Source organism: Hyperolius riggenbachi, chromosome 6 (assembly GCF_040937935.1).
Source record: "Hyperolius riggenbachi isolate aHypRig1 chromosome 6, aHypRig1.pri, whole genome shotgun sequence".
In the NCBI taxonomy this organism is placed as follows: Eukaryota; Metazoa; Chordata; class Amphibia; order Anura; family Hyperoliidae; genus Hyperolius; species Hyperolius riggenbachi.
Genome location: NC_090651.1, coordinates 35,810,512 through 35,826,311, shown reverse-complemented (window position 1 = coordinate 35,826,311; position 15,800 = coordinate 35,810,512). Strand labels below are relative to the sequence as shown.

The following is a 15,800-nucleotide window of genomic DNA, read 5'->3' as shown; positions in this document are numbered from 1 at the left end:
GTAGCAGGTGGGAGTGAAGGGGGCTGGGCAGGGGGCATCCACTTGTACTCTGTCCAGCAGCCAATCCCCTCTTGTTTGTGTAACAGAGAGATAAAGGTACAATGATCTGGTCTGTCCTGTTATCATTTAACTGGGAGCCTCTGCCTGGCTTATTCTGCTTTCTCTGTATTGATTAGTTTTAGTTTTTAAGTACAATGTTAAAAAGATGATAAGCAAACTTAATAATACCAAGAAAGGGTATCTAAAGGTAGCCATACATGTGGCAAATGTATGGGCAGATTCGACAAAGAGACAAATCTCTCTCATCGAAATCTGATAAGAGAGAGATCTGTCAGCTGCCCATACACCACAGGCCGATTCCCGATCAATTTCATGCTGAAATTGATTCGGAATCGGCCTTGTGCGCCGCATCCGCTGCCCCGACACTGTTCCCCCCTAATGTAAATGTCCCCCCGGTGCCCCGTGTAAAGGATACATTACCTGTCCGCAGCCTGCACTTGTCCCCGCTGCCTCCGGGGGATACCCCCTCTGCATACACGCACACCCCATGTGGTTACCTAGTAAGGGCGCGTGTGTGTGACGTCATACGCATGCCCTTACCAGGAAACACGTGTGGCGCATGTGCATGGAGAGGGGAATGCGCCCGGAAGCCAGCGGAGGGACAAGCGGAGGCCGCGGGTAATGTATCCTTTACAAGGGGCACTGGGGGGACATGTATATTAGGGGGCTCAGCGTCGGAGGTTTTGTCACATTGGTCGATCGTCGGGAAATTGCATGTCGCCTGAAATTGGTTGCATTGTCAGTCGGGCATGCATTTGGTGGCACCCATTTTCATCCAATTTTTATATTAATCGAATTGGATGGTCGGTCGGCTGTCAAGTCGCCTGATGTATGTCCATCTTTAAGACCCAGGTACACTGAGGTGTTTTGCGAGCGTTTACCGCCAAATAATAATACTGCAACACACTATAAGTCCTTGATCTACAGCCAGTCCACCTCGCTCCCATCTACTGAAGTCGGACAAAAGGCATGAACACAACAAATGTACAGGCAGCCCTCCTGAGGGCTGAGCAGACATCTTGCATTCTCTTGTTAATTATCTGAGCCATCTCTAAACTGCTCTCACCTGCAGCTGGAAGGTGCAAATTCTTCTAATGACAATGGTGACCCCTCCCCCGCCGGGTTTGTAAATTTCACATATATGTGTTAATCCAATATATCAACAATGGCTGATCTCACAATGACTGCAGGAACTTATGCTGGGAATACACGGTACCGCTCGATTGAACCATAAGATGGTGGAAGGACAGAGAGGCTGGTCATTGTACACAGAACGTGCCTCTGTGTCCTAATATGATTTATCAAACCCACCTCAGGTTCTCTTTAAGCCTGGTACACACCATGTGTCAGGCAGGCAGCACGGTGCATGATGGATGGACTTTAACTAGCTGCTGCACCGCATGCAGTATATCTACGTCCCATAGGATTTCATCTGAAGTCCCAGGGTCATAGATATTCGTCTACTGCTGCCACCGGCGTTGTGCCCGCTTCCGCATGCATTCTCGTCACCGCACTGTTCTCATTCACAGATCTAAGTGCCTGTGATCAGCTATCACCAGCATTAATGAATGCCGTGATCATTGATAAACCGAAAGTAAAACATACACACACTACTTCCTCCTATGATTACATTACACAGGAGGAATTAAACCAGGGGGGGGGGGAGGTGTCATCTAGTGGCCAAATAGTATAATTGCACCTACATGCATTACATACCTACGAAAATACATACTGTACATCTCCCCTTACCTCCCCCACTCTCCCATAGTTACCAAGATAAAACACATATTAACCACTTAAGGACTGGCGGTCTCTGGGCACTTAAGGACCAGAGACCACTGGTCCAATCCCGACGGAATCCCGACGAATCGCCGCACATATCCGCCGCAACCGCAGTCATCGCCGCTCGCCGGAACCCCCAGGACATAGACTGTCGTCTCTATGACGGCAGAGTCATGTGAGCCGGTCAGGAGCCGCTTTCATTGGCTCCTGACCCTGTTTTTCAATGTAAGCCAACGGGAGTGGCTTGTATTGAAAGACAGGGCCAGGAGTCAATGAAATCGGCTCCTGACCGGCTTACATGACTCTGCCGTCATAGAGACAGGCAGAGCCTGTGAGATGCGGCTAAGATCGTCGGCTTAGAGCGGCGCGATCGGCGGGGAACGGTGGATGCACGCTGCGGACAGTGATTGAGATCTACGCCCTGCCAGCCAGGAGCCCACCAAAACAGGGCATAAATCTCAATCACTGCGGCCCTTAATGAGTTAAAAAAATGACATTTAAAAAAAAAATACATATTTACCTTAGCTATTATTTTTAGTAAGTATGTCACAAGGGTATATTACTGTTATTTTTGCGAATAAGGGCTTGTAATTGAAATGAAAAAATACACCTTTTTTTCCAAATAAAATATTTTCGCCATACATTGTGATAGAGACGTAATTTAAATGGTGTAATAACCGGGACAAATGGGCAAATAAAATACGTGGGTTTTAATTACAACAGCATGTATTCTTTTAAAACTATAAAGGCTGAAATCTAAGAAATAATTATTTTTTTCCATTTTTTTTCTTATTATTCCCATTACAATGCATTAAAGCTGGCCATACACTGGCCCGATTTGCCGCCGTTTCGACAGCAGATTCGATCACTGGGATCGAATCTGCTGCCAATCGTTCCTGCAGCACGCCGAATTTCGATCCATTTCGTCCGATCCCGTCGATCGCTCTGTGCGGAAAATTACCGTCGATCGCCCGCAGGTAGGGAGCGCGTCGCTAGTGGCGTTCGAGTGCCCGACGACCGACGCAATAGAGCCCGCATACATTACCTGCTCCGCCGGCGCGACTCCAGTCCCCTAGTCACCGCTGCTCTGTCTGTGCTCTGGTCTCCAGGTCCGGCATGCCTCACTTCTTCTAGCCCGGCAGGAAGTTTAAACAGTAGAAGCACTCTACTGTTTAAACTTCCTGCCGGGCTAGAAGAAGTGAGGCATGCCGGACCTGGAGACCAGAGCGCAGACAGAGCAGCGGTGACCGGGGGCAGTCGCGCCGGCGGAGCAGTTAGTGTATGCGGGGGGGGGGGGGGGGAGCGGCGGCGACAGCAGCACCACCACAACAGATTGTGAACGGTTTCAGGCTGAAATCGGTTCACAATCTGTTTGCAGTAAAGGTAGCCATATGATCCCTCTCTGATCAGATTCGATCAGAGAGGGATCTATCTGTTGGTCGAATCTGATGGCAAATCGACCAGTGTATGGCTACCTTAAGAATAAAATAATTCTTAGCAAAATGTACCACCCAAAGAAAGCCTAATTGGTGGCGAAACAAAAAAATATATAGATCATTGTGTTGGGATAAGTGGTGATAAGGTTATTGGCAAATAAGAGGGAGGAGTGCAGCAAGGTGAAAATTGCTCTGGTCCTTAAGGGGAAAAAACCCTTAGTGATTAACTAGTTAACCTGCCTTAGGTCATTTTTTTCTAGTCCTACAGAGTGGGTTTAACCTTTTCCACCCACTCAAAGGAATTTGTAGAACAGGAGGGATGCTAACGTGGTTTATGTTGCTGAGAAAGCATAGTCAATTAGTCATAATGCTAGTAATATAACCATGTTTTCCTGGGTCAAGGCTTTACTGTAAACCATAGCTGCCAACTGTCCCTTTTTCAGAGAGACAGTCCCTCTTTGGGAACTAAATGCCTTTTTCTCCCTTATTTGTCCCTCTTTCAGGACTCATGTACAGACCTGTGTAAATATATGTATTTTTCTACTGAAAAATGTATTTAATATACCCTAAATGTTATTTCTTCCATTTAAAATTATATATGTTTCTTATTTTGAAATGTTAAAATGAAGGAGAACAAAATGACGATAAAGAGGACCAGTGTGATCTGAATTTTAGAACCAGGCGCCCCATAGCAGCAATGTTATGCCGCACAAAAGGCGTAAGGGTAATTTGGGGCTCCGGCGGTTGTTGGACCCCAAATTACATCTCCCTTCGAGCTGCAGCAACTTGGAGGGGGGATAGTATTTAACACCGCCGGGGAGTTTTGCAGCAGCAGGGAGAGCCGCCATCCAGCTCTCCTGGACACCCAACTCACCGGCGACGCAACAATATGTACACGCTTGTGGTGGAACTATACCAGTTCTCTGTCTATGCAAAACACCTTGGAGTAGCCGGGAGACCATTTAGCTGCCGAGCAATCAGAGAGGCCTAATTCAAGGAAAGGATAAATCTTGGTCCAAGTAAAGGAAAAGGAAATAGCTGGAAAATAAATATGTCTAACCCTCACCTACAAAGCTCTCCACAATCTCTCTCCTTTGTACATCTCCTCACTAGTTTCCAGATAAGATCCTAAGTGCATTGTCAGATCTACACACAACCTTCTTCTGTTCTCTTCTAGAACCACATCCTTGCATACACGGATACAAGATTTCTCACTTGCTTTACCCCTCCTCTGGAATCCCCTTCCAAAACACATCTGTCACTCTCCAACCTTTGAAGTCTTTAAACACTCCCTACTTTTTCCAACAAGCAAATACTCTAACTTAGGTCATTCCTCTTCAACCTCTGGCCAAGTTGTACCTCTTATTAAATGTATCCTAAATATACACTGCCTCTATGGTATACATATTGTAGGTTACCCCACCTCTTACTTACTCCCTATACCTTTAGAACAAATTACAGTTGTGTTTAGTCACAAATGAGGGGGAATTAGACAGGCTAAACTCTCTAAATACACACAGGGTGCATTTCCGTTTTCCTTCTGTCCTGTGCAGCAAGAGTTCAGGTCCACTTTAAAAGGAAATAAATATGGCAGCCTCCATATCCCTCTTGCTTCACTTGTCCTTTAAAATGTTACCATTGACATTTCACCCAGCAATCAGATTTCAAGTCAGTGTCTTCAAATTAGTAAAGATGATTGATTAATCTGAACAATGCTCTTTGGCTCTCATAATGATAGTTATCCTTTTAAATACAGTATTTTTTTTTGTTTCATACAAAGCCACAAGCCCTCGGTCACATGACTAGACTTCCTGCTGTCGATTCAGAACAGTAACCATGGGACTTCTTCTTTACGAGCGTTCTCGAGGACACAGGACATGTCTGGAGTGTATGTGATGTGGCTGGCGTGGCTGGCATGTCTCTGTGCCGCCTCTGTCGCCGCTGAGGACATCTCATGCCGCAATGAGGCTGGAGAACCTGTGGACTGGTATGTATTGTTATCTCAGCCGAGGGAGTGAAACCAAACTCAGGACAGGAGGGCAGGAGGCACAAAATATCTTTTCAGGAAGTTATTACTGTGCACTGTTATCCTTTATTCATACTTTACTAGCGCTGCACATTAACCTTTTCTGCACCAGCCATCTCTGGCCCCTTTAAGAGGAACTGTAAGCAAGGATTGAACTTCATCCCAATCAGTAGCTGATACCCCTTTTCCCACCAAAAATCATTACATTTTCTTGAATAGATCATCTGGGGGGTCTGTATGGCTGATATTGCAGTGAAACCCCTCCCACAGTATGATGTCAGGACCTAGGTCCCGACAGTTTCCTGTCTGTTAGCCTAGTTGCATTGTGGGAAATAACTGCTCCACTCCCACCACCTCACACTGCAGCATAGCAGCATGCACCAGCTTTCCTCTATAAGGCGCCCATGCATGTCACGTGACATAGGCGCCTTATGGAGGAAAGCTTGCGCATGCTGACATGCTGCAGAGTGAGAAGGAGGGGGCGGAGCTACGGCAATGTATGTTCATGCTGCGTTGCTCTCATTAAGAGGGGCCCGGAGGGTCACAGAGGCAAGCAGCACTTATTAAAGGGGTGGGGTGCATGTTTTTTGAACCACTTCAGCCGCATGGATGTGATAGTCACGCCTGGGGCTGCAGTTGCTGTACTGCACAGATGTGATAATCACAACCGTGCATTCCACCAGGTGACCCGCACATGCGCAATCAGCGCTGCGTAATATGTTGGTGCTTTATAAATACAATAAATAAATAATAAATACATCCCAAAGGCCCGAGATTCAGGAGGTATTGGTGGAATGTGTCATTTGTCCCCTGAGCCAATCTATGCCTGTTAAGTGAGAATTGATTGCTGTTACCTCTAGTAACAGCGGTCGTTCTCCAAAAATGCATACAGGAAGTACATGTCTTCCTGGTTCATTAAATTGTATGCGCGCACATGCATGTGAGAACCCCCTCCCCTCCACTGCAGTAGTGATTGGTCAAAGGGATCATGTGATTCCTTGACCCAGTGGCTACAGTGGATGGCCCGAGGGATCATGTGATCCTTTGGTCAATCAGTGTCTTCAGCGTCCCTCAATGACCACTGTTATAGTGATCATTGTTCGAAAAAAAAAAAAAAAGTAAACAAACTTGTTTAACCACTTGAGGACCACAGTCTTTCTAAACCTTAAGGACCAGGCACTTTTTTTCCATTCAGACCACTGCAGCTTTCACGGTTTATTGCTCGCTCATACAACCTACCACCTAAATGAATTTTGGCTCCTTTTCTTGTCACTAATAAAGCTTTCTTTTGGTGCTATTTGATTGCTCCTGCGATTTTTACTTTTTATTATATTCATCAAAAAAGACATGAATTTTGGCAAAAAAATGATTTTTTTAACTTTCTGTGCTGACAGTTTTCAAATAAAGTAAAATTTCTGTATACATGCAGCGCGAAAAATGTGCACAAACATGTTTTTGATTAAAAAAAAAACCATTCAGTGTATATTTATTGGTTTGGGTAAAAGTTATAGCGTTTACAAACTATGGTGCAAAAAGTGAATTTTCCCATTTTCAAGCATCTATGACTTTTCTGACCCCCTGTCATGTTTCATGAGGGGCTAGAATTCCAGGATAGTATAAATACCCCCCAAATGACCCCATTTTGGAAAGAAGACATCCCAAAGTATTCACTGAGAGGCATAGTGAGTTCATAGAAGATATTATTTTTTGTCACAAGTAAGCGGAAAATGACACTTAATGACAAAAAAAAAAAAAAAAAAAGTTTCCATTTCTGCTAACTTGCGACAAAAAAAAAATGAAATCTGCCACGGACTCACCATGCCCCTCTCTGAATACCTTGAAGTGTCTACTTTCCAAAATGGGGTCATTTGTGGGGTGTGTTTACTGTCCTGACATTTTGGGGGGTGCTAAATTGTAAGCACCCCTGTAAAGCCTAAAGGTGCTCATTGGACTTTGGACCCCTTAGCAGGGCCGTATCTCTTAAGAGGCACCCGTGGGCCGGTGCCATGGGCGGCCCCTCAGGGGGGGGCGGCCTCCTATATGGTGTGTTATTTAATGTATTTAAAATTTTTCCTCTGGTCCTCTGGAGTGGACCTCTGGATTATTATTTTTTTTTTAAGGGAGGGGGGGTTGGGGGCGAGTCTGGTCCAGCCCAGGGTAGCTGCAGCTGGCACCTGCCCTCCCCATCCATGCCTGGCAGTGGTTTAGTCCCGACCTCCTCTTCAGCGGGGCTGAGCCTGTGAGTGTGTGACAGAGCAAACCACTGGCCAATGAACTGCAGGCGGGCAGGGTCGGAAGTGCGACCTGAAGCTGCATAATTCATTTACTGACAGCTTAGCAGGCAGCTCGTCTAAAATGACTCTGCAAGGGTCCCTGTCTTGCCTGATGTCTGCAGCTTTTCTGCGCAGAGTCAGGTTTTCTCCCTCAATCCCAGCCTCCTGCCTCATCAAGCTCAAGGGGAGAGGGACACTGGCTGCACAAACATCACGGGCACTCTCCATGGTAAGAGGACACCTCCTCTCAACTTAATTTGCCTTATCTGCCTGTCACATGTCAGCCCTGATCACACAGTCCAGCATCTCTCTGTCTCTAGTGTGTAACCCTTTCACTGCTGGTGTAAGCTGATTTAGCTAGCTGCAGCACTGATACTACTACCTAAACTGGGGACACCTATATACCTACTATCTAACTGGGGACACCTATATACCTACTATCTAACTGGGGACACCTATATACCTATTACCTAAACTGGGGACACCTATATACCTACTATCTAACTGGGGACACCTATATACCTAGCTACTATCTAACTGGGGACACCTATATACCTACTATCTAACTGGGGACTGCTATATACCTACTATCTAACTGGGGACTGCTATATACCTACTATCTAACTGTGGACTGCTATGTACCTACTATCTAACTGGGGACACCTATATACCTACTACCTAAACTGGGGACACCTATATACCTACCTACTATCTAACTGGGGACACCTATATACCTACTACCTATACCTAAACTGGGGACACCTATATACCTACTGTCTAACTGGGGACACCTATATACCTACTATCTAACTGGGGACACCTATATACCTACTATCTAACTGGGGACACCTATATACCTACTATCTAACTGGGGACACCTATATACCTATTACCTAAACTGGGGACACCTATATACCTACTATCTAACTGGGGACACCTATATACCTAGCTACTATCTAACTGGGGACACCTATATACCTACTATCTAACTGGGGACTGCTATATACCTACTATCTAACTGGGGACTGCTATATACCTACTATCTAACTGTGGACTGCTATGTACCTACTATCTAACTGGGGACACCTATATACCTACTACCTAAACTGGGGACACCTATATACCTACCTACTATCTAACTGGGGACACCTATATACCTACTACCTATACCTAAACTGGGGACACCTATATACCTACTGTCTAACTGGGGACACCTATATACCTACTACCTAAACTGGAGACACCTATATACCTACTATCTAACTGGGGACACCTATATACCTAGCTACTATCTAACTGGGGACACCTATATACCTACTACCTATACCTAAACTGGGGACACCTAAATACCTACTGTCTAACTGGGGACACCTAAATACCTACTGTCTAACTGGGGACACCTAAATACCTACTGTCTAACTGGGGACACCTATATACCTACTGTCTAACTGGGGACACCTATATACCTACCTACTGTCTAACTGGGGACACCTATATACCTACCTACTATCTAACTGGGGACACCTATATACCTACCTACTATCTAACTGGGGACACCTATATACCTACCTACTATCTAACTGGGGACACCTATATACCTACCTACTATCTAACTGGGGACACCTATATACCTACTATCTAACTGGGGACACCTATATACCTACTATCTAACTGGGGACACCTATATACCTACTACCTAAACTGGGGACACCTATATACCTACCTACTATCTAACTGGGGACACCTATATACCTACTATCTAACTGGGGACACCTATGTACCTACTGTCTAACTGGGGACACCTATGTACCTACTGTCTAACTGGGGACACCTATGTACCTACTGTCTAACTGGGGACACCTATGTACCTACTGTCTAACTGGGGACACCTATGTACCTACTGTCTAACTGGGGACACCTATGTACCTACTGTCTAACTGGGGACACCTATGTACCTACTGTCTAACTGGGGACACCTATATACCTAGCTACTATCTAACTGGGGACACCTATAAACCTACTACCTAAACTGGGGACATTTTCTGCTGAAAAACTGCCCACGTTGTGATTATTCTCTGCTGAAATGTTGCACTCATTGGGATTATTCGCTAGTGAAATGTTGCACTCACTGCGATTATTCTCTGGTGAAATGTTGCCCTCACTGCGATTATTCTCTGGTGAAATGTTGCCCTCACTGCGATTATTCTCTGGTGAAATGTTGCCCTCATTGCGATTATTCTCTGGTGAAATGTTGCCCTCATTGCGATTATTCTCTGGTGAAATGTTGCCCTCATTGCGATTATTCTCTGGTGAAATGTTGCCCTCATTGCGATTATTCTCTGGTGAAATGTTGCCCTCATTGCGATTATTCTCTGGTGAAATGTTGCCCTCATTGCGATTATTCTCTGCTGAAATGTTGCCCTCATTGCGATTATTCTCTGCTGAAATGTTGCCCTCATTGCGATTATTCTCTGGTGAAATGTTGCCCTCATTGCGGTTATTCTCTGCTGAAATGTTGCCCACATTGCGATTATTTTATGGTGAAACATTGCCGCATTACGATTATTTGGCACCTATGGGGGGGACCCCATCCAAATTTTTGCAAGGGGGCCCAGCAGGGGCGTAACTAGAAGTCACTGGGCCCCCCTGCGAAACTTTGGATGGGGCCCCCCTACCCCCTTCACTTTCTGCACAGGTAACCGGAGAACCAATGTTAATCAATTGGCTAGTGCACACTTGAATGTGTTTTCCCCATGCAGATCAGAACAGACCGCAGCAAACCACTGCACGCATTTTCTCGATCAATTACATTAGCTCCTGTGATAAAAATTGCATGTTTTCACACATACAGACACACATGGTGTGCAGAAAACACGTACAGAAAACGGACATACAGTGTGCTCCCAGCCTCAGCTTATTACACTCACGCTGTCCATCTCTGATGGAGCAGAACTGGCTCTGCAGACTCCTCCAGCATCACTACAGTACAGAACACTTGGGGAGGGGTAGAGGTTGGTGGCTGGGCGCTGTACACAAGAGCCTGCCATATACTGAATAGGGACTGTCTACAAATCCTTGTACGATTCTTTATCAGTATCTGAGCAGATGCAGTCATTAGAACAATTCCCTGGCTACCTATACTGCGGCCACCTATTTCTGGCTACACCTATCCCTGGCTACCTATACTGCGGCCACCTATTTCTGGCTACACCTATCCCTGGCTACCTGTACTGCGGCCACCTATTTCTGGCTAAACCTATCCCTGGCTACCTATACTGTGGCAACCTACTACTGGCTACACCTATCCCTGGCTACCTATACTGCGGCCACCTACTACTGGCTACACCTATCCCTGGCTACCTATACTGTGGCCACCTACTACTGGCTACATCTATCCCTGGCTACCTATACAGCGGCCACCTACAACTGGCTACACCTATCCCTGGCTACCTATGCTGCAGCCACCTACTACTGGCTACACTCATCCCTGGCTACCTATGCTGCAGCCACCTACTACTGGCTACACCTATCCCTGGCTACCTATACTATGGCCACCTACTACTGGCTACATCTATCCCTGGCTACCTATACAGCGGCCACCTACTACTGGCTACACCTATCCCTGGCTACCTATACTGCGGCCACCTACTACTGGCTACACCTATCCCTGGCTACCTATACAGCGGCCACCTATTTCTGGCTACACCTATCCCTGGCTACCTATACTGCGACCACCTACTACTGGCTTCATCTATCCCTGGCTACCTATACAGCGGCCACCTATTTCTGGCCACACCTATCCCTGGCTACCTATACAGCGGCCACCAACTACTGGCTACATCTATTCCTGGCTACCTATACAGCGGCCACCAACTACTGGCTACATCTATTCCTGGCTACCTATACAGCGGCCACCTATTTCTGGCCACACTTATCCCTGGCTTCACCTATCCCTAGCTACCTATGCTGCGACCACCTATTACTAGCTACACCTATCACGCCATCAGGACTTTTGCAGGAATAGGGTGAGCCTTTTTACAGTTCCCGAGGGAGTGGGGCACCCCACACTGGGGTGGAGGGGCACAAAATGTAATGGAAGGAGGTGGGGCCCTGGTCCAAAAAAATTGCATAATACCGTATACCGTCATACTGTGGTATTTTTTTTGACGGTTATCATACCGTGGAATTTCATACCGTTGCAACCCTAGTCACTTTACTCATACCCGGGGAGAAAACATGGCCTTTGACTTTGGGCTGCACTCTTACTAGGAAGTTTTAATTGGTCACACCCACTGTATGTTATGGACACGCCCACTGTATTATGTGGCCACGCCCATTTTTCGCCGCGGCACGCACCGCGTGCCGCCAACGCCCTCGGGGGTGGGGGGGGGGGGGGGGGCGCCATAGGTTTGGGGTGCCTAGGGGAGCCCAAACCCTAAATACAGCCCTGCCCCTTAGCGCAGTTAGGGTGCAAAAAAGTGCCACACATGTGGTATTGCCATACTCAGTAGAAGTACTATAATGTGTTTTGGGGTGTATTTTTACACATACCCATGCTGGGTGGGAGAAATACCTCTGTAAATGACAATCTTTTGATTTTTTTACACACAATTGTCCATTTACAGAGTTATTTCTCCCACCCAGCATGGGTATGTGTAAAAATACACCCCAAAACACATTGTACTACTTCTCCCGAGTACGGCGATACCACATGTGTGGCACTTTTTTGCACCCTAACTGCGCTAAAGGGCCCAAAGTCCAATGAGTACCTTTAGGATTTCACAGTTCATTTTGCGGAATTTGATTTCCAGACTACTCCTCACGGTTTAGGGCTCCTAAAATGCCAGGGCAGTATAGGAACCCCACAAATGACCCCATTTTAGAAAGAAGACACCCCAAGGTATTCCGTTAGGAGTATGGTAAGTTCATAGAAGATTTTATTTTTTGTCAAAAATTAGCAGAAAATTGATTTTTATTGTTTTTTTCACAAAGTGTCATTTTCCACTAACTTGTGACAAAAAATAAAATCTTCTATGAACTCGCCATACACCTAACGGAATACCTTGGGGTGTCTTCTTTCTAAAATGGGGTCATTTGTGGGGTTCCTATACTGCCCTGGCATTTTAGGGGCCCTAAACCGTGAGGAGTAGTCTGGAAATCAAATTCCGCAAAATGACCTGTGAAATCCTAAAGGTACTCATTGGACTTTGGGCCCTTTAGCGCAGTTAGGGTGCAAAAAAGTGCCACACATGTGGTATTGCCGTACTCGGGAGAAGTAGTAAAATGTGTTTTGGGGTGTATTTTTACACATACCCATGCTGGGTGGGAGAAATAACTCTGTAAATGGACAATTGTGTGTAAAAAAATCAAAAGAGTGTCATTTACAGAGGTATTTCTCCCACCCAGCATGGGTATGTGTAAAAATACACCCCAAAACACATTGTACTACTTCTCCCGAGTACGGCGATACCACATGTGTGGCACTTTTTTGCACCCTAACTGCGCTAAAGGGCCCAAAGTCCAATGAGTACCTTTAGGATTTCACAGGTCATTTTGCGGAATTTGATTTCCAGACTACTCCTCACGGTTTAGGGCCCCTAAAATGCCAGGGCAGTATAGGAACCCCACAAATGACCCCATTTTAGAAAGAAGACACCCCAAGGTATTCCGTTAGGTGTATGGCGAGTTCATAGAAGATTTTATTTTTTGTCACAAGTTAGTGGAAAATGACACTTTGTGAAAAAAACAATAAAAATCAATTTTCCGCTAACTTTTGACAAAAAATAAAATCTTCTATGAACTTACAATACTCCTAACGGAATACCTTGGGGTGTCTTCTTTCTAAAATGGGGTCATTTGTGGGGTTCCTATACTGCCCTGGCATTTTAGGGGCCCTAAACCGTGAGGAGTAGTCTGGAAATCAAATTCCGCAAAATGACCTGTGAAATCCTAAAGGTACTCATTGGACTTTGGGCCCTTTAGCGCAGTTAGGGTGCAAAAAAGTGCCACACATGTGGTATCGCCGTACTCGGGAGAAGTAGTACAATGTGTTTTGGGGTGTATTTTTACACATACCCATGCTGGGTGGGAGAAATAACTCTGTAAATGGACAATTGTGTGTAAAAAAATCAAAAGATTGTCATTTACAGAGGTATTTCTCCCACCCAGCATGGGTATGTGTAAAAATACACCACAAAACACATTGTACTACTTCTCCCGAGTACGGCGATACCACATGTGTGGCACTTTTTTGCACCCTAACTGCGCTAAAGGGCCCAAAGTCCAATGAGTACCTTTAGGATTTCACAGGTCATTTTGCGGAATTTGATTTCCAGACTACTCCTCACGGTTTAGGGCCCCTAAAATGCCAGGGCAGTATAGGAACCCCACAAATGACCCCATTTTAGAAAGAAGACACCCCAAGGTATTCCGTTAGGAGTATGGTGAGTTCATAGAAGATTTTATTTTTTGTCACAAGTTAGTGGAAAATGACACTTTGTGAAAAAAACAATAAAAATCAATTTTCCGCTAACTTTTGACAAAAAATAAAATCTTCTATGAACTTACCATACTCCTAACGGAATACCTTGGGGTGTCTTCTTTCTAAAATGGGGTCATTTGTGGGGTTCCTATACTGCCCTGGCATTTTAGGGGCCCTAAACCGTGAGGAGTAGTCTGGAAATCAAATTCCGCAAAATGACCTGTGAAATCCTAAAGGTACTCATTGGACTTTGGGCCCTTTAGCGCAGTTAGGGTGCAAAAAAGTGCCACACATGTGGTATCGCCGTACTCGGGAGAAGTAGTACAATGTGTTTTGGGGTGTATTTTTACACATACCCATGCTGGGTGGGAGAAATACCTCTGTAAATGACAATCTTTTGATTTTTTTACACACAATTGTCCATTTACAGAGTTATTTCTCCCACCCAGCATGGGTATGTGTAAAAATACACCCCAAAACACATTTTACTACTTCTCCCGAGTACGGCAATACCACATGTGTGGCACTTTTTTGCACCCTAACTGCGCTAAAGGGCCCAAAGTCCAATGAGTACCTTTAGGATTTCACAGGTCATTTTGCGGAATTTGATTTCCAGACTACTCCTCACGGTTTAGGGCCCCTAAAATGCCAGGGCAGTATAGGAACCCCACAAATGACCCCATTTTAGAAAGAAGACACCCCAAGGTATTCCGTTAGGAGTATGGTGAGTTCATAGAAGATTTTATTTTTTGTCACAAGTTAGTGGAAAATGACACTTTGTGAAAAAAACAATAAAAATCAATTTTCCGCTAACTTTTGACAAAAAATAAAATCTTCTATGAACTTACCATACTCCTAACGGAATACCTTGGGGTGTCTTCTTTCTAAAATGGGGTCATTTGTGGGGTTCCTATACTGCCCTGGCATTTTAGGGGCCCTAAACCGTGAGGAGTAGTCTGGAAATCAAATTCCGCAAAATGACCTGTGAAATCCTAAAGGTACTCATTGGACTTTGGGCCCTTTAGCGCAGTTAGGGTGCAAAAAAGTGCCACACATGTGGTATCGCCGTACTCGGGAGAAGTAGTACAATGTGTTTTGGGGTGTATTTTTACACATACCCATGCTGGGTGGGAGAAATAACTCTGTAAATGGACAATTGTGTGTAAAAAAATCAAAAGATTGTCATTTACAGAGGTATTTCTCCCACCCAGCATGGGTATGTGTAAAAATACACCACAAAACACATTGTACTACTTCTCCCGAGTACGGCGATACCACATGTGTGGCACTTTTTTGCACCCTAACTGCGCTAAGGGGCCCAGAGTCCAATGAGTACCTTTAGGCTTTACAGGGGTGCTCAAAATTTAGCACCCCGCCCACTTGCCAGGACAGTTAACAAACCCCACAAATGACCCCATTTTGGAAAGAATACACGCTAAGGTATTCCATGAGGGCCATGGTGAGTTCATAGAAAATGTTATTTTTTGTCACAAGTTAGCGGAAAATGACATTTTGTGAAAAAACGAAAAAAAACCACAAAACCACAATTTCTGCTAACTTGTGACAAAAAATAAAACATTCTATGAACTCACCATGCACCTCACGGAATACTTTTGGGTGTCCTCTTTCCAAAATGGCATCATTCGTGGGGTCTGTCCTGGCATTTTAGGGTCTCTGCAATCATTACATGTATGGCCAGTATTAGGAGTTTCTGCTATACTCCTTATATTGGGCATAAGGGT

General features: G+C 45.2%; 1 protein-coding gene across 4 annotated transcripts in view; it reads left to right on the top strand.

Annotated features, from left to right (window-relative positions):
* Positions 1-5,106: 5,106 nt before the first annotated feature.
* DNASE2B (deoxyribonuclease 2 beta) overlaps positions 5,107-15,800 on the top strand; it is a 37,267-nt gene continuing 26,573 nt past the window's right edge. For 3 of the 4 annotated variants that reach the window (XM_068242456.1, XM_068242458.1, XM_068242455.1), the window contains exon 1: positions 5,107-5,265. In XM_068242456.1, coding sequence (XP_068098557.1) covers positions 5,156-5,265 — 110 coding nt within the window. In that variant the 5' untranslated portion in view covers positions 5,107-5,155. Of the gene's footprint in view, positions 5,266-7,662; positions 7,807-15,800 lie in introns of those variants that run through there. The other variant, XM_068242457.1, reaches the window with a different exon arrangement.